This window comes from Pelophylax lessonae (assembly GCF_965119305.1).
Source record: "Pelophylax lessonae genome assembly, chromosome: 6".
NCBI classification, from domain to species: Eukaryota; Metazoa; Chordata; class Amphibia; order Anura; family Ranidae; genus Pelophylax; species Pelophylax lessonae.
In genome coordinates, this window is record NC_138773.1 from 249,050,475 (window position 1) to 249,076,778 (window position 26,304).

The 26,304-nt window shown below is 41.3% G+C and overlaps 2 protein-coding genes across 2 annotated transcripts in view; both read left to right on the forward strand.

Annotated features, from left to right (window-relative positions):
• LOC309558730 (dynein axonemal heavy chain 11-like) overlaps positions 1 to 26,304 on the forward strand; it is a gene marked incomplete at both ends in the record, with an annotated part of 1,130,439 nt that overhangs the window by 385,784 nt on the left and 718,351 nt on the right. Inside the window, 7 exons of the mRNA XM_082261779.1 lie at positions 310 to 466; positions 7,027 to 7,172; positions 7,932 to 8,048; positions 9,032 to 9,170; positions 10,815 to 10,907; positions 14,475 to 14,669; positions 18,757 to 18,834. Coding sequence (XP_082117905.1) covers positions 310 to 466; positions 7,027 to 7,172; positions 7,932 to 8,048; positions 9,032 to 9,170; positions 10,815 to 10,907; positions 14,475 to 14,669; positions 18,757 to 18,834 — 925 coding nt within the window. The remainder of the gene's footprint in view (positions 1 to 309; positions 467 to 7,026; positions 7,173 to 7,931; positions 8,049 to 9,031; positions 9,171 to 10,814; positions 10,908 to 14,474; positions 14,670 to 18,756; positions 18,835 to 26,304) is intronic.
• LOC309557818 (tigger transposable element-derived protein 1-like) lies at positions 24,421 to 25,727 on the forward strand. Its single transcript, XM_082260585.1, has 2 exons — positions 24,421 to 24,528; positions 24,637 to 25,727. The coding sequence occupies exons 1-2, from the start codon at positions 24,429 to 24,431 to the stop codon at positions 25,542 to 25,544; spliced, it is 1,008 nt and encodes a 335-aa protein (XP_082116711.1). The 5' UTR covers positions 24,421 to 24,428; the 3' UTR covers positions 25,545 to 25,727.

Below are 26,304 nucleotides of genomic sequence, written 5' to 3' on the forward strand. Positions count from 1 at the left end.
CCAAAGACCCAGAAAATTCAAAAAAGTAGGTCAGAGATGGCTTCCACCAAACATTCTTACATTTTTTTTTTAGATTTCTTTGCTATTTAGATTCATGGGCCATCAAAAAAGAAAATTAAACTTTCAGCTCTGTAAAAGACACTAATTTAAATTTTACGATGTATAGTAATATTTCGTCATACAAGGTAGCACAACAAAGTGGCCTGGGGAAGAAAATAAAATAAATTGAAGCTCACCCATATTGGATGGGATTTATTTAGTGAATAAATTGTGTAAAAATGTTTAATGAATAAACTGATACATTTTCAGATGTTATGTAACGTTAACTCAATCTCTGCACCTGTCTATGAGCGGAGCGCTCTCTGGTCCTGCTGGAACAGGGAAGACGGAAACGACCAAAGATCTGGGCCGCTCGTTGGGAATTATGGTCTATGTGTTTAACTGTTCTGAGCAAATGGACTATAAGGTATGATATAATTGTGCATTGACAATTCTATCCTTACAGTAAAAAATGTATTCATATATAAGAGTGATTTGTCTAACAATCTGAACCATTCCGACAATATAAAGGTAAAGACACTACACAATAAGAGCAGATCATTAGGACTTTGATCTTACAAGCTGGAAACTCTTTTGCTATTTCTATACTTCTGGTCCAATTAAAAAATCCTGTCACAAACCTGGGGAATTCAAACCAATCATATAATGATAAAATGGAGAAGAAATTACCTTCAATGCAAACCACATCATAACAATCAACTGATCCAGCGCTATAGGCAGCTGAATTTATATGTAATTCATTTCCTAAAAGGGCCGGTTCAACAAAAGCACATGATACACACTGCGTTTGGGATGCCAATAACAATGTATTGGCACCTGCAGCAGAACGTAAAGCCAGCGCGTTTTGAATGTGGTGCAAGAAATGCGCATGGAACACTTCTTTTCTGATGTGAACCAGCCCCGAATGTTCATCCCTCATGCCTCCCTAGTAATAGTTAAATGTTATAGGTGTTCTCATTAACCATTGTCCACTTCAATTCTCTCAACTATTCACACCACATGGGCCAGAGTAATTTTTACATTTCAAATTTCAGCCTACATTGATTTTGCAAAAACATTATTTTAAAAAAACATAGTAAAGATTATTGTCTTTTTCAAGGCAATAATGGAAAACATAATAAAAATACACATTTCTATATATTTAGTGATCTATATGTATTGAGTGATAGTTTTAAAAGTAACAAATGCTTTTGTAGATACAGAAAAAGTACACATTTTATTCTATGATTTGTCCCACTTACCACAATGCTAAAGTTATGTTTCTGTGACAAACCACAAATAAGTTATTTATGAATAAAATGTAGGTATTCTGTATTTTTTAACACAATGCTATAACAAAAGAACAAAAAAAAAAGAAAAGTAAAATGTACTTATGAAGGTTAAAGAATAAAAAATAAATAAAAATAAAATGAAAAAAAAAAAAACTTAGCAGGGGGGAAGTGGGAGTTAATCAGGGGTCCAATAGGAAGGATTTTTTTTTTTTTTAAAGTTTTCTACATGTAATAGCTGCAATTAATTACAATGTAACAAAACCATTGTATGAGACTCGATTTATCATGCAGCATTTTTTAATGTTCATTATTTTTCCAATGAAATATTGATTTGTTTCAGTTCACTAAAGGCATTACCAAGCAGATTAATTGATTTCACCTCAAACACATACCTGTGGCAATTCATTTTCTTTGGCATTTTCATTGTAAAAGTATTTTCTTTACGCCAGTAGATTGGGTTATTGCTCCTCACAGTAGCTTCTGGCCCGTGAAAACTGTAAGTTTCAATGGTGTGTCTGTTAACCACTTCTGAACCGAAAGGATTTATCCCCTTAATGACCAGGCCATTTTTTGCAATTTGGCACTGCGTGACTTTAACTGACAATTGTGGGGTCATGCAATGCTGTACCCAAACTAAATTTACGTCCTTTTTTTCCCACAAACAGAGCTTTCTTTTGGTGGTATTTGATCACCTTTGCATTTTTTATTTTTTCGCGATATAAACAAAAAAAAAAAAGAAAATTTTGAGAAAAAAATTAAATTTTCCACTTTTTCATTTAGGCCAAAATGTATTTAGCTACATGTCTTTGATAGAAAATCTCAATAAGCGTATATTTATTGGTTAGCAAAAAAGTTATAGCGTCTACAAACTATGATGTATATACGGGAATTTACGTAGCTTTTACTTTGTGACTACCTATCTCATTTCTTGAAGTGCTAAAATGGCAGGGCAGTACAACCCCCCCCCCCCCCCCCACACACACAAACACAAATTATCCCTTTTTCTAAAGTAGACACTCCAAGGAATTTTCTGAGAGGCACGTTGAGCCCATTAAATATTTAATGAAAAAAATTAAATAAAAAAAGATAAAAAAAAATTTAAATGATATATTGATCACACATGCCATGGGTATATGTGGAATTACACCCCAAAATACATTCTGCTGCTTCTCCAGAGTATGGGGATTCCCTATGTGTGAGATTTTTTGGAAGTCTAGCCGCGTACAGGACTCGGAAAACCAATCACTCCCTTCAGGCTTTCTAAGGGCATAAATTGTTGATGTCACTCCTCACTACCTATTACAGTTTCGGAGGCCATGAAATGCCAAGATAGCACAGCCCCCCCCCCCCCCAAATTACCCCTTTTCAGAAAGTAGACACCCTAAGCTATTTTCTGAGAGGCATGCTAAGTCCGTGGAATATTTTATATTTTGTCACAAGTATCGGGAAAATTACAAATTTTGTTTTTTTTTTTACACAAAGTTGTCACTTAAATTATGTATTGCTCACATATTCCATGGGTATATGTGAAATGACACCTCAAAATACATTCTACTGCTTCTCCTGAGAACGGTGATACCACATGTGTGAGACTTTTTGGCAGTCTAGCAGCGTACTGGACCCCGAAAACCAATAACACTTTTTTTAAATTTAGTGCTCAAATACACTATATATTGCCCAATTGGTTGGTAAAATATAAAAGATGATCTTATGCTAAGTACATAGTTACCAAAAATGACATGCTTTAAAATTGCAGTGGCAACAAACTACATACATTTTTAAAAGCCTTTAAGCATTCACAGGTTACCACCTTATATTTACAGAGGAGGACTACTGCAAGAATTACTGCCCTTGATCTGACGTTTGCGGCGATACTTCACATGCATGGTGCAATTGCTGTTTACATATGACACCAGCCTGATGCTTGTGTTCGCCTTTGCATGCAAACGCGCGGGGACAGGGCTGCTTGAATTTTTTTTTATTTTATCTTCACACCTTCCCTTTCATTTTTTTTTTTTTTATTGTTATCACAGGGAATTTATATATCCCCTATGATAGCAATAAGTAATGACAGGCCCTCTTTATTCAAAAAATTGGGGTCTATTGGACTCTAGATCTCTCCTTTGCCCTTAAAGAATCTGACCACACCAAGATTGGTGTGATAAGATGCTTTCCCAATTTCCCAATGGCGCTGTTTATATCTGACGAAGCTGAAGTCATAAAATGCTCGTAGCTTCCGGTATCTTAGACCATAGATATTATTGGAGCCATGATGGTCTCCTATCAGCCCTATGGTCCCCTGACGGAACCACCGGCTGCTGTCTCGGGTTACCAGGTGGGTCAGGAGAGCCCGAGAAAACCGTGGAAGGCGGTAGGAGGGGGGAAAGTCCCCTCCCACTGCTCGTAAAATGAGTCTAGCGGCTAATTATCTGCTAGGATTGCTTTTACATGAAAGCTGACCGCTGGCTGCATAAAACGATACCAGAAAGTGTGTGGTATGCCCACTATTAGACCTCCCAGCATCCACCCACTTCTAACGATGAGCATACATACGATGCTGTTTTTTTTCCTTCAGCCCATTGGCTGAAGGAGAAAAAGAACATAGCAAATTCCTCCATTTGCATCGATCGATGTGGATGAAGAAATCTCTGCCAGGAACAGTGTTAAAAAAATATATGGCAAAGCATAGGTGAGATCCGCCCCTTGTGTCCACCCCATCCCCTATGCTTCGCCGTATATGCTCTTTTTTTAACTGCTGTGGTGAAATCACCTCCTACAGCGCTGCAATCATTGATTACATATATAGTGAGAGCAAACGCTGTTGCTGTCAGAATAAACAAATCAGTGCTGCAGCTGATGGGCATACCTGCAAAGCAAACAATGGTTAACCAAAAAACATAGTAACAATAAAACATTACAGTACAACAGTATATTATAAAGTACAGTAAAAGTAGAAAGAGTAGAAAAGTAGAGTAAGAATAGGAAATTAACTCAATAAATCGACAGCTGTTTTTGGCTTTTTTTATTTTTAATTTTTTTTTAATTTTTGTTTTTTTTTTGTAACTTTTTTTACACTTTTTTTGTAACTGTAAAAAACTGTTTCAGGCTAGGGTCTCTCAAAATGCGATAGCCAACATCTTTCGAGACCCTGTGTGAAAAAGTTTTCCCTAGACTGTGCCGTGCTGTACCCTATACTAATACTCTACTAGTATGTGGCAGCGATTGAAACAGTTCCCGATGCAGAGACCAGATTGGCCAGGGCAGGAGGAACAAAATTAGCGGGTGTCAAGCCTATATCCGCGTTTCCTACAGATACGACATCTTATTTGGGGTGCTCTTTGGATAGGGGTACTAGGGAGGAAAATGCTTCTAATGCCGCCAGCTCACTGCATCTGGATAGTGAATTTGGGCCACCGTACCTCCTGGATACAGAAGGGCTGTGATGATCTCTTCCTGGAATTTTCGGAAGGATCCACTTTTTTCTGGCACTTTGTATAGCACATAAGCATTCAGCGGAGCCAATTGCAATATGTATACAGACACTTTTTTTATACCAACGCCTGGTCTTTTGGGCAACACAGTACGGCATCATCGTCTGGTCATTGAAGTCCACCCCTCCCATGGTAAGGTTGTATTCGTGGACACAGAAGGGCTTCTCAACAACATCAGTCGCCGTTGCAATTTGGACTGTTGTATCGACATGAATTGAGGATAGAACGAAAACATTCCATGTGTCACTCAACTTCACTGCAAGCAATTTATCACACTTCCAGCAGGCTCTCTCCCCCCCCCCCCTGTCTAAGTCGGGAATCTCCAAGCTGTTGGGGGAAGCCTCGGCGATTAGGTCACACGGTGCCACATGCGCCAATTCCAAAATCATGGGGATCAGGTCACATCAGGTGTCTAAAAAGTGTCACGGTTGTATAGAAGTTGTCCACATATAAATGGTACCCATTTCCAAATAAGGGTGACACCAAGTCCAAAACAATCTTGCCACTGCTCCCCATGTAGTCTGGGCAGTTGGGGGGCTCTACATTGCTATCTTTTCCCTTGTTAACCCGGAAGCTACATGTATAGCCTGTTGCTCTGTCACAGAGCTTATACATCTTGACCCCATATCTGGCACGCTTGCTGGGGAGAAACTGTTTGAAAGCAAGGCAGCCAGAAAATTTAATCAGTGACTTATCAACAAAGACAGCTTGTTGGGGTGTATACAAGGCTGCAAAATTCTGGATGAAGTGGTTTACGAGGGAATTCATTTTGGGGAGTGCATGAACTGCATCATTTGCTTGTATCTAGTCCTGGTCATGGCAGCAGAGAACATGGGCATATGGTTAATTGGGTTAGTGGACCAATATGACCGCAACTCACTCTTTTTAGTAATGTCCATGAGGAGGGATAGGCCCAGAAAAGTTTTTAATTCGGGAACACTGATACATTTCCATGCAAATCCTCTGGCAATGGCCAAATTTGGATTTGCGGTGATGAATTTGTCGGCATACAAATTGCTTTGGTCCACAATAGATCTGTAAAGATCTTCAGTGAAAGACAGCTTATAAAAAACAAGGGCAGTAAAATCAGCTGTTTCCACCTGAATTCCGGGTTGGCCAGTGAATGAGAGAAGTACGGGTGTTGCAGAAGTGGAGGGCTCCCAATCAGGATTTGCAAGCGTATCAGGAAGGACACTTTGGGCTCTACGGTCCTGTCTTCAAATTCTTGGTGGCTGCAGTACACTACTTATGCTAGCCACTGCACCAGCTTGAACTGCACTTATGGGACTCGCCACGTCACCAAGTGTTACTGCAGTGCTGGTTTGAATTTGACCAGGATGTACTAGGCCGCTGGCGCTTGTCAGTTCACCAGAAGGTTGAGCAGCACTACTACCGACACTCTGCAGTTGTTGCACCTCAGTAACAGGAGAATGGGGTCGGGTACGCCTGACCTTAGCAGGGACCACTACTCTGTCATCAGAGCTATCTCTCAAGGTGCCGCTGCTGTCTACAGATTTGAATACTATATATATATATACACACACATACATACACCCACAAACACACATACATACATACATACATACAATATATACATTCATTTTGAACCCACTGGTGCTGATATATAGGAAGAAAGAAGTCTTCTTCCTCTATTCACACAGCTTCTCCCCCTGATTCTCCACCTCTGAGCTGGAGAAGCAGGAAGAGGAGATCTTCAAAGAGAAGCACAGTGATAAGGTGACATCATGTGTTACTAAACTGGCCGTTTCTGTTGCAGTGAATGCAAGCCGTTTGTGTACTGAGATGAGAAGAGAAGACGATGTTCTCCACTACTATTCTCAGTAATTTAAACCGGCAATGCTCTGAGACAAGCCGTGATCATCCAGATCTCAGCTTATCTCAGTTTACTAAACGTGCACCTAAGGGAAATCAAGTGACAGTTGTGCCCCTATTGAAAGATTTTTCCCTCCATTTCTGTTTTGGTGGAAATTCAAAATTTAGCATTTTCTTTCATTTCCAACCACAATGACAGTGGTCAACAGACGTTCTAACTCTTCTCTACTCTATCCATAAAAATCCCCAAAAAGAAAACAATTTTGTCTTTATATACAGTACACTTTAGGGGTCTGATCTGAAGGAATGATCAGAAGTCTTCATTTTTACATACCACAAGTACGAATGAGCTGTAAACATTTATTCATCAGTCCTTAGGAAATATCTACAAAGGCTTGTGCCAGACTGGAGTTTGGGGCTGCTTTGATGAATTCAATCGAATTTCGGTCGAGGTGTTATCAGTAATTGCTGTACAAGTCAAGACGATTCAAGATGCTATTCGGCACAACAAGAAACGGTAAAGCACTTTCTTTCTCTATTTAAAAGTGTATAATTGATCTCTGTAAACAGCTGAGGATGTTTAAATCTGATGAAATAATAAGTGACCTAACTGCACTAAAATTAAATCTGGTTGGTTAATTTGTTATTGCACATTACCAATTGCTGTTGTTTGTCCTATTCAGCAAACGTACTATTAAAGAAAAAAATGATATGTGGAATGATGCACCACCATTTGGGGAACATACTGTACATATTTCATTTCATTGAGTAAGGACCCTATGTATAAAGCAAAATAAAAAAAACACTGCACATTAATATAGTACAGCATTTGGCTTTAGAAGTGGCGTGTTTTACCAGTGAATGAAAATAAAAAAAAGAAACTTGGAGAAGAGAAGCCTGGTTGTGTGACTTGTCAAAGTCGTCTGACTGGCCTCTACACTAATTACAGAATTTTCTCTGTGGCATTAGGCCATTGGACACTGCAGGCTCAACACCACAGCCTGAATTTTTAAAATGGGACAGAAAATGTAGGTCCCCGCGTGGAGTAACATGGCGGTGTACAGCAAAGAGTGGAAAATGGTATCCCTCTCTGCTATAAAGAGGGCCCTGAGTCTCCTTACTGTGTACAAAAGTTGAAAACACAAGCTCAAAAGCTAAGAGTTTTATTATCGGAACTCAAAATGTATTTCCATCAGGGAGTATAATGTGTTCATGATGTACATATAACCCTTCATTTAGTATGGTCTAAAAATGTTTTTTTTTTTTTGTATCTTAGATTTCATTTTCTTGGAGAAACAGTTGAGCTTAAAAGCACAGTTGGCATTTTTATTACTCTAAATCCAGGATATGCTGGGAGAGCCGAGCTTCCAGAAAACGTGAAGGCTCTCTTCCGGTAAGTGCAACTTAATCAGTGGAGAACCTGGGTTTTTTTTTTGTCCAAATTTAGCAACCATTTGTAATTTGTGATACCTACAGACAGCCCATGTGACAGTACTGCAGGGGATACAATCAAGTCAGAAACTTTGAATACCTGAGCTTTTCAAACTCAGGCTATAGCCAACTTCTTTCTATTCTTGTTGGAATACTTCTTAGAAATAATTTTTTATAACATAAGATAAAAAAATCACTTATTTAAAGAGCAACTCCACTTTTGTTGAGAGAATAAATGCAGTCCCATATGGGTACATGTACATGCAAGGAGTTTAACAAACTTTATTGCAGATACCTACCTTTCGTTGCTCAGAAGCTGATAGTTTTGTATGATTCACCATATCCTTTGAAGACGGGTTCTGAATGGGAGCGACTGCTTCATTACAATCACCTGGTGCACTCTCATTGTTCTAATGAGAAAAATCTGCAGAATCTGTATCCTTTTTAGAATTATTTAACCCTTGGGGGGGGGGGTATCTCACTAAAACAGAAATTCCTATTGCATGGGTGGTTAACATTTATTTTGTATCATAATGCAATCTTTTAGGAAAATCAATGAGCCAATCACGCAAACAGGAAATTACATTTCTGGGGGGCGTGCTGTACATAAATTGTGTAAAGAACACCTCTAGGTTGTCATAATATAGTTAAGTTTACAGAAAATTACAGCGGCTGCAGAATGAAGAGGAAAGGCAATTTTTAAAAACATAGAATTTGTGATTTATTACACATGGCTTGTGTAGCAATTGTATATGCTCTATATATTTTTTTTCTTATTTGCTATTTTTTCCCCCCACAAAAGTGGAGTTACCCTTTAAAGAATGATGCTTTGCAGTCCTTCTATTGCATATGAATAAAAACCTGTACTCTACAAGTAGCTGACTTTAAGTAGCAATCCAGGGAGTGAACCTAATACTTGTCTCTCCTTACTTGTGCTTTTTGTAGACCATGTGCAATGGTAATTCCAGATTTTGAGCTGATATGTGAAATAATGCTGGTGGCAGAAGGCTTTGTTGATGCGCGAATGTTGTCAAGGAAATTCATCAGCCTGTATACTTTATGTCGTCAGCTCCTATCCAAACAGGTAATCTAAGTGAACTGATACATGGATAGCGAGGGGAATTTACTGACCGTAAAATGTTTATTTCAAAGTATAAGCATTTAATCAGCAAAAATATTGCATATTTAGAATACATACACTTTCCACGATGTGATTTTGTAACTGTTCAACTACTGCATTATCCTTGATATTATAGGGATTTTGATAATCTGGGACTACTTTGAAGAAAACAAGCAAAAAATTGGGGGAGCAAACCCTGAACATGTATATCTAAAGCCGGTGCAGCTATGGACCAAGCAACATGTATATTAAAAAAGAATAGCGCAACCATGCAAAAGAAATGGCTATCAAATATGGAGATAATCCATAAATAAAAATGGGGGTTTAGTCCCACCATATGGCCATATCGTGCTCAAGCCCACCACTGCGTCAAAGTACCCCATTATCAGTGGGTCCTACACTATCCATAAAAAAGGGGTGAATCCAGCCTCTCTTACCCTTGGAGACAACACTCCTTGCTGGGAAGGTGTGCTAATGCACTGCAGGGGACTCCTCCTGTAGTTGCGCTATTCTTTTTTAATATACATGTTGCTTGGTCCATAGCTGCACCTGCTTTAGATATACATGTTCAGGGTTTGCTCCCCCAATTTTTTGCTTGTTTATTATGTATTCGGTCTGACCAGACTTATGAGGTTGATCATCCCATCCCCCACACACACCTGTACTCTATTGGTGTCCTCTATCAAGTAGATATAGGAGGAGTCCCCTGCAGTGCATTAGCACACCTTCCCAGCAAGGAGTGTTGGGAAGTGTCTCTGCCTTTTTGTAGTAAACAGTATATTGGAAAAGTGGATTGTAGGGTAGATTTGTGCTTTTTTTGTTTTGTATATAAGGTGGAATGTTTATAAACTCTGTCAAAATTGTATCGCTATCTAGGTTCCTTTTGGGGATTTATTCCTATTTCCTGTTCAGGTGTCAAGTGTCCTACAAGAATGTGGCTTTAATTCCCACTATTGTTTAGCAGCAATGCAATGATATTCACTGTGAATGGCATCCTAAAGCGCCTTGCTAACAGATATGTGTTACAGCACAGCACTACACACACTGACACACTGCAGTGCACTAACTTCCGCTACTCTGTGCTGTGCCTAAAATCCCTAACTCTGGGTAGCCTAATCTTTGATTGCTGCCATAGTTACTAGCTAACAGCATGGAGGAACACTAGAATAGAGTATTCCTTTAACATGACACGTCTAAGAGTTAATAAAACCTTAATGAAAGAAAGCAAGGGTAAGGTCTAATTCCCCTAACATCCTTCTTTCAACATTTAGTTTATAATGTGGTTTTATGATCCACTATACTCAGATCTAATAATGACTTTAGTGGCAAATATAAGCATTGTAAATTGGGTCACATAGGCAGAGCTTTAATTATAGTCAATATGTGTTTATTGTGTAAATCTGTTATACAGTAGTTCAGCACTTCTTGTGGATATGGGAGGCAAATTATTGTATTCTATTTGTACGATATTGGTCTACTTTTACACTAAACCATTGCTTTTTTTTTTTTCCTTTTTAATTATTATTATTTTAACTGGGCCACAATTAACCTCTATAAAATACAACATTTTTTGCTGAGCATAAGTATGTTATTAACTCCGTTTTGCAGGATCATTATGACTGGGGGCTTAGGGCAATAAAATCTGTTTTAGTTGTGGCTGGATCATTAAAACGAGAAGACAGAAGCAGACCTGAAGACCAGGTGTGTATGTGTATATTTTAAAAAGATAAATATGTATTTGGCAGAAAAAAGGCCAGCTAGAGCCCAATAATAAAAAACATTTTTCTGACATTAGTTGACTGATGTGCTAGTGTTTTCATTAATGAAGGATTCATTCTTATTGCTAGAAAATTGTTCTATATTTGACATGATTCTAAAGTCTAAGTGTTTTATACGTTAATGCATTCTATGTATTGAGCTAAAAAATTCTCCACTACCTGTTTTCCCCCTCCCCATCTCTAAACACTTACCTGAATCCTTCACCAATCCTGAGCTCTCCTGTCTGCAGCCCTGCTCTCCTCTCTTCCTGGTCTCACAGGAGACTCTAAGAGCAGCGGGAGTCACAAGCTCCTGCTGCTGACAGTCAAATACTGAGAGGAGGGAGCAGGGGGAGTGGGTAAACAGTACAATTGCCAAGGCACCAAACACATATGAGACTCTATAAATATATATATTCAGACGAATATATTCCTCGCGCCTAGGAGTGCCTAATTGAACGGGTTGATTACACTAATAAATAATTAATTAATTAATATTAATAAAAATGGGTGTAAAAGCAGCTGCTATAAAGTGGGAAGTGATTGAGTAAAAAACCCCAAACTAAATGGGATAATATAGCGCTTGCTGGTAGGAACAGGAGCAAAATGGGAATAAAATTACAATAAAAAAACTAATATCATAAATTACATAAAATCTATACCCTTAAAAAGTACGTACAGTGAGAAAATTACATAAATAATTAAATATCAATAAAAGTGTATAAATGTGCCAAGTGAAGTCCAAAATAGTTCATAGGTGACTTAGTGATAATAGTCCATAAAAGTGCCAGAAAAAAGGTGCAAGTGCTCGGTGCTGGATCCTCCAATGGTCCAGGAAATCCAATCATAAAGGTGACTTCAAGAAAGGATAAGGTGTACACTCACCAGATATGGTGGGTCTCAACTGCCTTACGACAAAGAGACCAATAGCGCTTTGTGACCCTCCAGGTCAAAGAAATGGTGACTGCTGGGCTCTGATCTCTGACCCCCCTAGACCGGAATCTCCCACGCTGAGCAAATAGGGTCCTCAAGGTCCTCCAGGTCGGATTAGGGAAAAGACAAAAAGGCTCCGGATGGTGCAGTACCGTTTAAAAATTGCTTTATTCGAGTTAATAGGCAAACAAAGATAAGACACGCTATCTACTACCCACAAATGAGACTCATCGAACCCTAGAAATGGTCGGCATTTAGATTTTTACTCTTTCAAGTGGATGCCGGAAAGTGATTACATTAGCTGATATGAGCAACATCTCCACTTTTTACAGTTTTATAAAATACTTTAATTCATATTTGATTACTATGATATACAGGCACTCTTTTATTTATACATCAGTTTGAAAGACAAATCATGTAGAGTGGCAAGTTGTATTTTAGGGGTGGGAACATATTGCTGGCATGAAGGGGTGCCGCATACTCTAGACCCCAAATCCTACCCTGACCATTAGGTTTACCCTAACACCCTAAACCTCCCTGCCCCTGAGCCCTAAAATGTAACCAAACAGCTACATTTACCTTTAACAATTACCTTCTCCCCAACATATCATCCTGGCGCTTACCTTTTAACCTCTCCCTAACCTTGAACAAGAAGTTCATCCTGTTAGGAATCTTTACCCCTCCTCTAAAATTATTGGAGGTTTATTTTTTTGGGAGCGGTGGAGGTATCTCGTTTTGGCAGGTACCTACTCCCACTGCTGCTGGAATCGCCTAGATGATTCCACCGGAGGTTTTCCCCCCATTCTCCCTGCCCACTACTTCTTGAGACACATCACAGGTCCCTAGAGGTTATTCAGGTGGGTCCATTCACCAAGTGCAGCACATGCACGGTGGGAAGTCGGCTGTGTAGCCACAAGGAGTTACAGCCGGCTTGCCATACTAAACATGCCGGTGCCAGGGACCCAAATACTGGGTGAGAACAGCACTGGTTTCCTGGACAGGTAAGTGTCCTTTTATTTAAAGTCAGCAGCTACAGTATTTGTAGCTGCTGACTTTACATTTTTTTTTTTTTTAGAGACTGAAGTTTATTTTTAAACCTGAAAATTAACCCTTAAGGGCCCACTTATGTTTATGCATTGCAGTAATGCACAGCAACGCATATTCAGAATAGTACCCCATTACAGTAGTGAGCAATGCACCTGCATCTCAGTGTGTTTTGGTGCGGGGAACCAATAAAATGTAGTACTTGCTTTCCCCAAAAAACCTGTAACTGTTACAGGCTAGGGGAGGTAACCAGTGGGACTTCTCTTTTTTTGAGTAAAGTTCAGCTATAACTGTAACACTAAAATCCCCTAAAACCTTAGCATAACTTTACCCCCTAATATTAACTTGATTTAAAGCTAATTAATGTGATATTAAATTATTTTTTTTTAATAACTATTATGTTATACTTACCTGCTTTGTGCTCGGCCCCATCCCCTGCTCCCCCGTTACCAAATTGGATTAACAGCAGCAGGTGCGATGGCTCCAGCTGCTCTCACTGAGCTCAGTAAGGAGGGAGAGAGGGAGTAGCACCGCTGCTCTCAGGCACAATGCTGGACTGAGATCAGGCTCAGGTCAGTATTTAAAGGGGGAGCTTTACCTAAAAGGTTTTTTACCTTAATGCAGAGAATTCATGAGGGTAAAAAAAAAACTTTTAGCCTTTACAACCACTTTGAAGCCTAGTAAACACAGGCCAAATGTCACTAAAAACCAGCCCATGTGTACTGCAGTCAGTCCGACAAAAGCCAGAATAAGGTCTGCTGATCTGCTGTCCAGAGTGTTCTGGCAGGGGATGTCCTCCTGTCAGAACACAATAGAACAACAGGGGAGATTGCTGTACCAACATGGATTGTTAGTACAGTGGCTCCTCCTGAGCGGTCAGTTTTTCCTCGTTCAGCCCTGCTGGGTTAAACAAAAAATGAAATGAAACTACTAGTGTGTACTAGGCTTAAGTCCCAACACTCCTACGAATCAATAATTACCTTGTGCTCAATTAAATTATCATCCTGAGGAGTGCTTGGTTTTTAAAACCCCTGGTTTTAGCACTAAAAACAAACAATGCTAGTTTTTTAGCATCAAAGATAATTGATTTGAAAATTCAGATATTACAATTAGGTTTAGGAACATTAGCATCATTTTAGAGGAAGAAAAAAAAACATTCAGACGTTTTTTGTTTTTTTTTGAAGAGAGGTGAAATGCATAAGGATTAAGGCATTTCAAGTGTATAAAAGGTAAAATTCCCCATTGCCCATAGCAACACTTCAGCTTCCAGTTGTCTTAAATACTGCATATTTATTATAACAACATATACTGTTAGATAATAACGAGGTCCCAAATTTGCTAAGATATTGCTGTTCTTTAATTAAAATAGTCGTAAGGTGATCTACTGTGCACAAGAAACAGATTGAGACTAACCAGCCATATGTGTCCTAATTGTCCGAGTGACAATGCTTTCATAACGTTTGTTCATTTTATGCCTTACATTATGGTGTGTTATGATTGAGTCTAATTATGGTGTGTTGTTCCTCCTTCTAAGGTTTTGATGAGAGCACTGAGAGACTTTAATCTTCCCAAGATAGTAACCAATGATGTTGCAATCTTCCTGGGTCTCATCAACGACTTGTTCCCCCTTCTGGAAGTGCCCAGGAAGAGAGACGTGAAGTTGGAACAGATGGTGCGCCAGTCCATTGCAGAGCTGTGCCTTCAGCCTGAAGAAAACTTTATTCTGAAGGTGGAAATAATGGCTTTCTGCTTAGTGTATTGTACAAACCGGGTGATTGAAGGCTGTAATGATCACTGTTGTTTGATGCTCATGCTATTCAGCATCTGGCTAATGCCTTTAATAGCCATGGCAATAAACAAAGTCTTCACAGCCCCGTCTCTCCCTTCTTTTTCCAGGAAGATTAAATGTTAATATAATACATTGTTCAGGGGAACACCCTTTGATTCCAGGACTCCAATTGAAAGGTGGCTGAGGGTATAAATAATGGCTAATTAGAATCATGACATACATTGTTATTTTATAACACTTTTGTTATAGCAATTTAACTTTGGGGTGGCTTTCCGCTTCACGTATTCATTTTCATCTGCAACACAGAAGAGGGTAGCGAAGAAAAAAGAATAAAGGGTTTTAATTTTCAAGCTGTGATGTATGTTAGGTATACAATGCTAATTAACAAAACTACAGTGTGTTGTAACAATACCTGAGAGGAAATATTGGAAAACTTCTGTGTTTTGGGTAAGGAGCTGACAGCAGAGCAATCTTTTACGGTTATGTGCCCATGAAAATTTTTACTTAATCATTAGGAACAGAAAAATGAAAGAAAGGAGGACACAGTTTTCAAGGCTTTCTGCTCAACTTTTACCATGCATAAAGATTGCGGTGTATCTGATTGCTATCTGCATCAGTTTGCACTCTTGCCCCTTCCACCTGCTGTTTATAAGATTTATTAAAGTGTATGTAAATTCAAAATCTATCCTTCAGTGTATTGAACATTATACCTCATTATGTACAGTTTTCCTAAAGACATTTTTTTCTACAAATATATTGCAAATCTTCTTTTTTGGAGATCCTACCTGAAACAGCACTTCCTGTGGCAGACTAAAAGTGCTAAGCCACAGCCTTACAAATATTACTTGCATTATCAGCTTCCCATATGTCCTTTTTCATTTGGCTTCTGGGCTGTCTAACAAATCCACAAGATAGGCAGCTCAATGTCCAACTGATGGAGCACACACAGCAGGTTAACAATGCTGCGGCATGTAAGACATAGATCCCACCCATCTGTGTTATGCTCTTGGTACTGCTTGCTACAAAGTGAGGTGGGTTGAGAAGGGGTTGTCCTGGGCTTGTCTACAATTTTTCATTGGCCAGTGTCCAATGCTCCTGTACATGGCAGCACAAAGCAGCCTTTCTCAAACGGGGTGCCGTCTGAGGTTTTAAAAGGTGTTGTGGCATCCTGGATAGGAAAGGGCATAGATCAAACTCCTGCTGTTCCACTGTACTGATGCACAGTTCGGAGCTTCGACAGTCTTAACCCCATATAGATACAGTACAGCACAATGGCATCTTCATCAGGGGAAAAGTGAGGAACTTATTTTGAGCGACAGGCGTCCTGCGATCCTGTTCGCATGATTTTTAGTCAGACGACAATCGTGGCAAAATGGCTCCGCGATTGGGGTGCCATTGGAGATGACAAGGATTGCAATCGCGTCCTACGATTTTCGGTGATTCGGGATCACGAGCAGAATTGCGTGATTACGCCTGCGATCTGAAAGCCTAGATGTAAATGGAGCCTAAGTGTACCTTCCTGAGTTAATATGTGTATGTGTGTGCATGTACAGTATATGTGTATGTATGTACACTACCGTACAAAAGTTTTAGGCATGCCTGAAAAATGCTGTAAGTTAACCACTTCAGCTCCGGAAGGTTTTACCCCCTTAAATGACCAGACCATTTTTTGCAATACAGCACTGCGTTGCTTTAACTGACAAATGCGCGGTTGTGCGACGCTGTACCCAGATAAAATTTATGTCCTTTTTTTCCCACAAATATAACTTTCTTTTGCTGGTATTTGATCACCTCTGTGGTTTTTATTTTTTGCGCTATAAACAAAAAAAAGACTGACACTTTTGAAAAAAAAAAACAGTGACACCAATACAGTGATCAGTGCTAAAAATATTGACTGTTACTGTATAAATGACACTGACTGGGGGGGGGGGGGGGGGCTTAACATCTGAGGCGATCAAAGGGTTATGTGTGTCCCTAGGGAGTTCTTTCTTACTGTGGGGGGGTGGACTGACTGCAGGAAGAGATAGATCTGTATTCCTGTTTAGTAGGAACACAAGATCTCTCTCTTCCTGTCTGACAGAACGGCGGTCTGCTTTGTTTACATAGACAGACCGCCTTTCTGTCATTCTCCTGAACTATCACAGGTGGCCGCCGAACCAGCTAATTGTATATCACTGTGTTCGATCACAGCGGGAGCGCTGCTCCGGTGACGCGCCCCCTAGAGCGCAATATTTGACGTGAATATTTGCCTTCAAAACATCATCAATTCTCAAAAGTCCTTTTTCACTGCTTCCTCCAGTCCTCCCTGACTGAGGTAGCCACTTAGCAATTACTGCTGCAACACTTAACACTTCAGGGCCCAACCACTGGCACCCCCTTTACTCTTCAGGGTTAACTCTGGCACCCCCTTTACTGTCACCGCTGCCCAGCTAGCTAGCTCCTGGGTCCCTCTGACCTTCTCCAGAGTGGTCCCCTCTCCTAGGCAGACCCCAGGGACAGTTTGCAGTACTCATGACTCAGAATGCTTTCCTGAAACTCATCCCCCAACAACTCTGCTGGTCCTCAGCACACTGGATCCTTCTCTGCAGCTCAGCTCAGCCCTGTATCCCCTCAGGCAAGCCGCCTGGGATACCCGATTCCTCTTGACAGGAGGAGAGACAGCCGTCACCTCCCTCCTGGGACTCAGGTTTCCTCCACTGCCCAATGAGAGCCCTCATTGGGATACAGTGGGGAACCTCCCCAGCACAACAGGCACACCTGGGAGCACATGTCAGCCTAACTGAACAATATGGGCTTGCTGTTAAGCAGGCAAGTCCCCACTATAATTTACCTAGCACCTACCTTGGAGGGTGCTACAAATATATATTTTTGAAATAATTCTTACTTTACAGGATTTTTTTCACACCTACCTAAAACTTTTGCACAGTACTGTATATGCATGCGTATGTATGCATGTATATATGTATATATATGTGTGTTTGCTTATGTATGGACAGTATGTATGTGTAATGTATGTACGCATGTGTATGTATGTATGTGAGTTTATGTATGTTTGTGTCAGTACTGTAAGTGTGTGTGATGAATGTATACTGTAAATGTACATTTAATCCTAAGGAACAGAACTGCTTTTCTAGGGCTCATTCACAAAAGTGGCAAGGACAGCCCCTCCTCTAAAAAGTGATTAATGTTAAGGTCACTTTTCAGAGGCATTTTACAGGCAGTGAGGAGGTGATATATCTCCTCCTCATTGCCTGTTTCAACCTAGTAAAAGTTGCGCCACCATGCAACGCACATGGTTGCAGGGCTGTTGTAGCGCAGTCCTATTTACATGAACGGGTTGCATTCAGTGGACAGTAGTGCCTATTAAACGTGGCAGGCTGTATAATTTTTAGTGCAGTCACAAAGCATTGCGGCCGCAGCATGTGAACAACCCTGACTGTTGCTTAGGTATAACTTTAAATTTACATTTTTTTTTCCATGTAATGTTTTTTTTTTTTTTTTTGGTGACAGGTTCTCTTTAAAGGGACATTAGGGTCTAAAAGTCCCCTTTAGGGTCTTAAAGTCCCCAAGATTCACGCAACGTTCACCCAAGTTGAAACTTATTTAATTGAATCTTAACCAAATTGAATCCAATGAAAAATATGAGAATCTTGAGTGGTTAGCATTGTGACTTTGCACCAGGTCCTGGATGTAGTTTCCAAGCAGGGCATTATCTGTATGCAGTTTGTATGTTTTCTCCATGTGTACATGACTTTCTGATGGGTATGCCATGCAGATAGCAAACAGGTGTGAGTGATCACAGTTACAAATATGCATTTTGAGTTTCTCAAACCTATATACTATTAGGTTAAAAAGATAATTTTTCTTAGAATGAATGGGTGAAGAATACTTCATTTGGTGTGTATTTCTTCAAATGCTTTGTGCATTATGACCTTTTTGTGTCACATAGATGCATAGGATATTTGGACAGACAATGGAGTTTTCTGTGAGAGCTGAGGCTCATTCTATTATGTGCTTCCCATTCCAGATCACTCAGTTGGAGGAGCTGTTAGAGGTACGGCACTCAGTCTTTGTGGTGGGAAATGCTGGGACCGGCAAGAGCACGGTAAGTGAGAACTAATAGGTTATTGGGTTTTTTTTGCAGTGAAGACAAGGTCGAAATAAAATGCGAAGGAAAAAGGAACAACACAAAGAGAATAGGAACACGTAGGTCAGGTCATAATGTGAAAAAAAAAATAATATAATCCCCATGTTGAAGTTATTGTGTTAAATCTACATTTATAAGTCAAGAAGAATGATTTTTAATACTGCTTTTAAGGTCCATACTGACCTTACCATAAGTAAATTGACATGGTAGTGTAGGCAGCTAGTGGGACCTTTACATCTTCTCAGTTACCCTCCAGAACTCCCTCAGGGTGTTCCAATATGCAAACCCCAATTCCCTACTCTGGTGCATGGCCTTGCCACTCCTGCCTCACAGTAGGTCAGTGAAGCCATCCCAGTGGCCAGTCAAAAAAGAGGTAGGACCAAGTACTGAATTCCTGGTTAGAAATAGATGGAGCATTATTGGGCTCTCTCCAGTTAGTCCAACGTGCTTTAGACCCTAAATACATAACTTCGATACAAAAGGAATATTTGAACTGGCTCACTTTTCTACCCATGAGAAAGAAGAGAAATTTATGTTTATAAAGTTATGTCTACCTATTCCACCAAATTGGATTTCATGAGATGCCGCTGACTCCTCCCTTACTTTGGATTCCTACCAGATACATTCAAAACATTACATACCAAAGCCAACTTGAACCACTATGCATGGACCAAACACCAATCCACCACTCACTATTCCTACTCTGCTCTATTCAGTCCCGCCAACTAGATATACCATTATTGCACAAATGCACAAAACTACTTTTACACAGGCTCAAAGGGAAGGTATTGTTCTTTTTGCACACAAAGCCTTTACAAAATACAAAGAGAGTGAGAATAAATTACTGACTTCTTGCTATAGAACCTGCCAGAAATGGCATTGGACATACCCCCAGATCTCACAACGATGTTGGTGTTGCCAAACAGCAGAGGGCTTCCGTCTTCACATCTTTTGGGACTGTACTCGATTACAGAATTTCTAGAATACAGTTAAACAACAAGTAGCGACTCTGATGGGAGTATCTCTTGCAAACAAACCCTCAGTGTACACTATATTACCAAATGTTTTGGGACCCCTGTCTTTACACACACATGAACTTTAATGGCATCCCAGTCTTACTCCGTAGGGGTCAATATTGCATTGCCCTACCCTTTGCAGCTATAACAGCTTCAACTCTTCTGGGAGGCTGTCCACAAGGTTCAGGAGTTTGTCTATAGCAATTTGACCATTCTCGCAGAAGTGCATTTGTATGATCCAGGATTGATGTTGGACGACAAGGCCTGGCTTGCAGTCTCCACTGCAACCTCCACTCTAATCTATCCCAAAGGTGCTCTATCGGGTTGAGGTCAGGAATCTGTGCAGGCCAGTCATATTCTTCTACCCCAGAAGGGGAATTAGAGTGGAGACTGCAAGCCAGGCCTTCTCGTCCATATTAGTGCCTGACCTCACAAATGCGTTTCTGGAAGAATGTTCAAACATTCCCATAGACATAATCCTAAACATTGTGGCCAGCCTTCCCAGAGGAGTTGAAGCTGTTATAGCTGAAAAGGGGGGGCCGACTCAATATTAACTATGGACTATGTGCATGTAAAGGCAGGGGTCACAATACTTTTGGTAATATACTGTATCTACTACACCAGGGATATGTGGCCCTCCAGCTGTTGCAAAACTACAAGTCCCATTATGCCTATGCCTCTTGGTGTCATGCTTGTGGCTGTCAGAGTCTTGCTATGCCTCATGGGACTTGTAGTTCTGCAACATCTGGAGGGCCGCAGTTTGCATATCCCTGTACTACACAATATGCCCCTATCATGTAAAAATATAAAAACATCTTTCTAAAACACCTTCTAACAGCAGCTAAGACATGCATATCTGCAATGTGGAAACAAACTGATACCCTATAAAGTAGCAGTTGTATGCTAGAATTGATGAGATCCAATGTATGAGAAACCTTATTATGACAATGAGAAATCAGGAGGAGAAATTCTGCTGCATATGGTTGTGTGACAGAATCCGGACACCGCGACTGGGTATGTCCGCCAGTAACCTGCTTCCTAAGCTCTGGAACACGGGATCCATGAATCTGGCTATAGTTACCCCAAGAACTAGACAGTACAAGTTTTGGAGTCAACCAGAATCAAACTGTTTATTCAAAACATATGCACACAGAGATATACAATCTGACAACCCCTCTCCCTTAGCCACACAAACATACACATCCCATAATAAGCTTACTATAGGCAGACAGGAACAATAGAACAATGCAATGCAGGTATTCAACAACAAAAAAACCCCACCCCACTAGCAAGAGTCTGATTAGTGCAGAGCAGACCTGACTGGGGTTCTTAGTCACCCTCTGCCCCTAATAGACACACGGTGACTTACACATAGGAAGGACTGGGGAAAATGGACGAGGAGTCTCCCAACCTCCCTAAAGCAATCTGGGTTCCACAAGTCCCCCAACCAAAGTGATTCACGTCACAGTTGCTCTGGTTTCTTTATGAAGATGGAGCGCCCCAAATCCAGTAAACAACGTAAAGACTGTTCTCGTACAAAAACTACACAGTTCCAGTTGACTAAGTGTTCTTCGAGCGAGAATATGCTTCCTGGGGCCAGCCCAAGATTGGGAGAAGCTGTTGGACATTCCACCTCTCCCAATCACCTCTCCCCAACCCTTTTTTTTCCTCCCTTTGAATGCCTTCCTGAAGCACCTACTATTTTGGTCCCCTATTTCCCCATTCCTCATCCTTGAATAGCTAATTTGGTATTCCTATTGTGAACTAATTTAAAACAAGTAAAAAAAAAAAAAAAGAGAGAGCAGAGGGAAGATGCTCTATGTAATGTTTATTACTTACATATTCAGCTTTCTACCATAGACGTGATTGTAAGATTTTTGCTGATGGCAATATTCTTGTATACCCAATATGTAATGCAAGAAACAGATAGAGCTCGTCAGATATTGAGTCTCCAAGGCACTATTAAAAGTTCCTCAAATAGATAAATGTCTGCAACAACATTCTGATGACAATTATATTGATGTTGATTGGTCTAGAGTCTTTATAGAGTCTTCACTTTAAATTTTGGCAACTTTTTTATAACAAAATAAAAAAATCCTTCCCAGATTTCATATACATTTTAAAGATTTTCCCAAATTTCAGCAGAGTTTCTTGCTTGCTTGGGGCTGGCAATGTCAGCTCACTTACTGAGAGGTTCTGATTTAAAATATATTGTATGTTAAATATACTGTATGTTAACTCACCACTAAATTCTTAAATAAGCTTTATCATGTCAATATGTTTATATCTGCAACTTTCATTAAAATAATACCTGATGATCAGGGCCGGACTGGCCTACCGGGATACCGGGAAATTTCCCGGAGGGCCGCCGGCCCTGGGGCCGTTTTAAGATGCGGCTGCTTTAAGCATTGGGGCCGCCCGGCCGCTTTAAGCCTTGGGGCCGCTGCAGCCCTGGCCCCCGCTGCGCTCCAATAGGATACACTCTTTCCTACGTCAGCCGCTATGAGACGCATGACGTCACATCCGGCGGGAGCGACTGCGCGGCGGTGGATCATGTGACTGCAAGCAAGACGGCGGGTCACGGCGCCGATCCCTCCCACACAGACAGACGCAAGCAGCAGCAGCAGCAAGATCGCAGGTCACAGGTATGTCTGACTGAGACTGACTGAAGGAGCGGAACGGAGCGGAGTAGAGCCTGAGACAGCCAGGCAAGAGTAAATGGGCTGGGGGGGACCTCGACCTCTTACATTTGGGGGGGAATCAGCATATTAGGGCCCCTACTACAGCCTCTTATCTATGTATAGTACACTCTTCAAATTTGCTTTAAAATGCATGGTGCAAAATAATGGAGTTATGCTGTTGGGCCGGTATAATGCTATGGGGCTGGTATGAAATTTTTTCCAGGGCTGAATTTTATTCCCAGTCCGGCCCTGCTGATGATCCAGCCATGAAGGTATTCTTTAGGCACTTACTTTTATAGGAGACAACACTCTGTTCCTGTCGCTTAGTTGTTCTCCTTCATTATCCCCCAGTCACCACCAGGAAACCGACCCTGAGAAATGTGCAGCTGGCAGCTGTTGTTGTAGAGCAGGGATTTCAAACCTGCAGCCCACAAGCCACATGCGGCCCAAGATGGCTGTGAATGTGAGCCAAAACAAAATTGCTGCTGCTGACCAAGTTGATAGAGCTGCTGATGGGCATCTGCCTCCCCCCTGGGTGGTCAACTCCGCTGCGGCTCACGTCTTGGCTGATTGGCGCCCCTAAAAATTTAGGCCGTGGCTTGCAGCCTACTGGGCCACGTGGCTGCTTTGGGTGCCACCATTGGGGTTGAGTTTAGCTGAGGCCCCCAACTCTCTCCCTGAACATCTGCTGGACTGTGGATCCAAGCAATTGCGGCTTGCCCTACATTTGGATGTGGTTCAGGCAATCAGGGTGTACCTGTCAGCGACTGAGTCATTCCGTAAATCTGATTCCCTGTTTATCCTTGCAAATGGATCCCGTAAGGGGCTGACCACGTCTACTGCGACCATTTCCAGATGAATCGGGCAGACGGTGGTGCAGGCCTATTGCATTAAGGGTCAGGATCCTCCTTTCCCTGTTAGGGCAAATTCTATGAGGGCGCTTAGTGCCTCTGGGCCTTCCATTATCAGGTGTCAGTGGGCATGTTTGCAAGACAGCCACCTGGTCGTCCGTGCACACTTTCACAACATTTTATAAGGTGGATATGTTGGCACCTGTGGATGCCGCCTTTGGCCACAAGGTTTTGCAGACTGCTGTTGGAGAGGATTAGTCCTCTTTGGGTGTAATTTTTCGTTCCCTTTCCTTACACATCGCTCATGGGATGCATACTAAATATGTAGGATCAAAGCTATTTATACACTCTATAGATACTACCGCAACCGGAAGTACAGTGTGGAGATGAACGGACATCCCTGCGGTTTACTCCTTCAGCGTGGAGAGGTCCAGAGTACCCGGGATGGTTGCAGGAGGCATCCAACTCATTCACAAGCTGAAGGGGAAGAGCACCTTTTCCAGCACCTTGCACTTTAGCATACCAGACTGTTTTTTTTTGCATACGAGTATTCATGATTTTTGGACAATTATTGTCTTTACTGATTTAAAAGTCTGTTTGCATATTCACTTTATATGCACCAAGCACTTTGGTATACAGTGATACCTCGGTTCACGAACGCTTCTGTTCACGAACAACTTGGTTCACGAACAGAAAAGTTCATAAAAATATGCTCCGGTTCACGAACTCCGCTTCGGTTCACGAACAGGAGCCGCGGCTATTTTAATGCTATTTCCAGGCTGTCACATGGGCGTGACTTCCTGTAGGAAGATCGTGGAGAGAAGAGAGAGAAGAGAAGAGACACACAGAGAGAAGTACAGTACACTTTTTTGCTATTTGGTGTGCTTTTTAGCACGTACTGTACTACTGTACAGTACTTCTGTACAATACTGTATTGTACAGTACAGTTCCCCGTTTGAGTGCTTACTGCACAGTACTGTACTGTACTGTACTGGACTCCCAATATGGCTCCCAAGAAGCATGGTGGAAAGAAGAAAGTGCGGAGCAGCAATGAAGGTGACAAGAACAGCAATGCAGGTGACAATGTGCAAGGTGGAAATGCAGGTGACAATGTGCCAAGTGGAAATGCAGGTGACAATGTGCCAAGTGGAAATGCAGGTGACAAAGTGCAAAGTGGAAATGCAAGTGATAATGTGCCAAGTGGAAATGCAGGTGACAATGTGCAAAGTGGAAATGCAAGTGAGAATGTGCAAAGTGGAAATGCAGGTGACAAGAATGTGCAGCGCAAGCATGGTGGCAAAAAGAAAGTGCTGAGCAGTAGTAAAGGTGACAGCAAGGTTATGAAGAAAATAACCATTGAGCTGAAGAAGGAAATTGTAGAAAAGCATGACCGTGGTATTTGTGTGACTGATCTGGCCTCGGAGTACAAGATGGCAAAGTCAACAATCTCGACAATTTTGAAAAACAAAGCCACCATCAAAGGAGCTGATGTTGCAAAAGGAGTAACAATGTTAACCAAGCAGAGGCCGCAAGTGCTGGAAGAGGTGGAAAAACTTTTGTTGGTGTGGTTGAATGAGAAACAACTGGCAGGTGATAGCGTTAGTGAAGCTATGATCTGTGAGAAAGCCAGGAAATTGCACAATGATTTACTGCAAAGAAGCCCCTCTACAAGTGCAGCAAGTGACGAATTTAAAGCCAGTAGGGGGTGGTTTGAAAAATTCCTCAGTAGAAGTGGCATCCACAGTGTGATTAGACATGGTGAGGCTTCCAGTTCTGACAAGGTCGCAGCAGAAGCCTACAAGGTAGAATTTGCGGAATTCATGAAGACAGAAGGATACGTTGCTCAACAAGTGTTCAACTGTGATGAAACAGGGCTCTTCTGGAAAAAAATGCCGAACAGAACCTATATCACGCAGGAGGAAAAGGCACTACCAGGGCACAAGCCCATGAAGGACAGATTGACCCTTTTGCTGTGTGCCAACGCATCCGCCGATCTGAAAATAAAACCACTACTGGTGTACCATTCTCAGACCCCCCGTGCATTTAGGGAACAAAATGGGAACAAGGCCAGACTGCCTGTCATGTGGAGAGCCAATGCCAAAGCTTGGGTCACAAGGTAATTGTTTATGGAATGGCTGCACGAGGTGTTCGCACCCACCGTCAGAAAATATCTTTCTGATAACCAGCTGCCTGAAAGGTGCCTTCTTCTGATGGACAATGCCCCGGCACACCCTCCAGCCTTGGTGGATGATATGCATGCGGAGTATGACTTCATCAAGGTAAAGTTCCTCCCCCCAATACAACACCACATGCCCATGGACCAGCAAGTCATCTGCAACTTCAAGAAGCTGTACACAAAGGCGCTCTTCACTAGGTGTTTTAATGTCACTGAAGAGACGTCCTTGACTTTGAAAGAGTTCTGGAAGAAACATTTCAATGTTTTCCACTGCATTAACCTCATTGACAAAGCCTGGGAAGAGGTTACTCCCCGAACCCTAAATTCAGCCTGGAGGAAACTGTGGCCAGAATGTGTCACTGAAAGTGAACCTGACTTAGAAGGGTCTGATGCAGCGGTAGTGGAGGAAATTGTGTCCATGGGCAACAGTATGGGTCTGGACGTTGATGGTGCTGATGTGGAAGAGCTTGTTGAGGAACATAGGGAGGAGCTGACCACGGAAGAGCATTCTGAACTCCACAGTGAGCAGCAGAAGGCACTTATTGAGGTGCATTCCATTGAGGAAGAGGAAGAAAGGGAGGAGGTTAGCAGTGATGCCATAAAATCCATTATGCAAAAATGGAATGAGTGCCATGATTTTTTTGAAAAGCACCACCTCAACATAACTGTCACGAACAGAGTGTTAAATCTCATGAATGATAACG

Bases quoted from the DNA above. Each gene is read 5' to 3' on its own strand.
- LOC309557818 (XM_082260585.1), top strand. From the start codon at position 24,429: ATGGCTCCCAAGAAGCATGGTGGAAAGAAGAAAGTGCGGAGCAGCAAT. The intron at 24,529-24,636 runs GTGACAATGTGC...GTGGAAATGCAG, and splicing joins TGTGCAAGGTGGAAATGCAG to GTGACAATGTGCAAAGTGGA.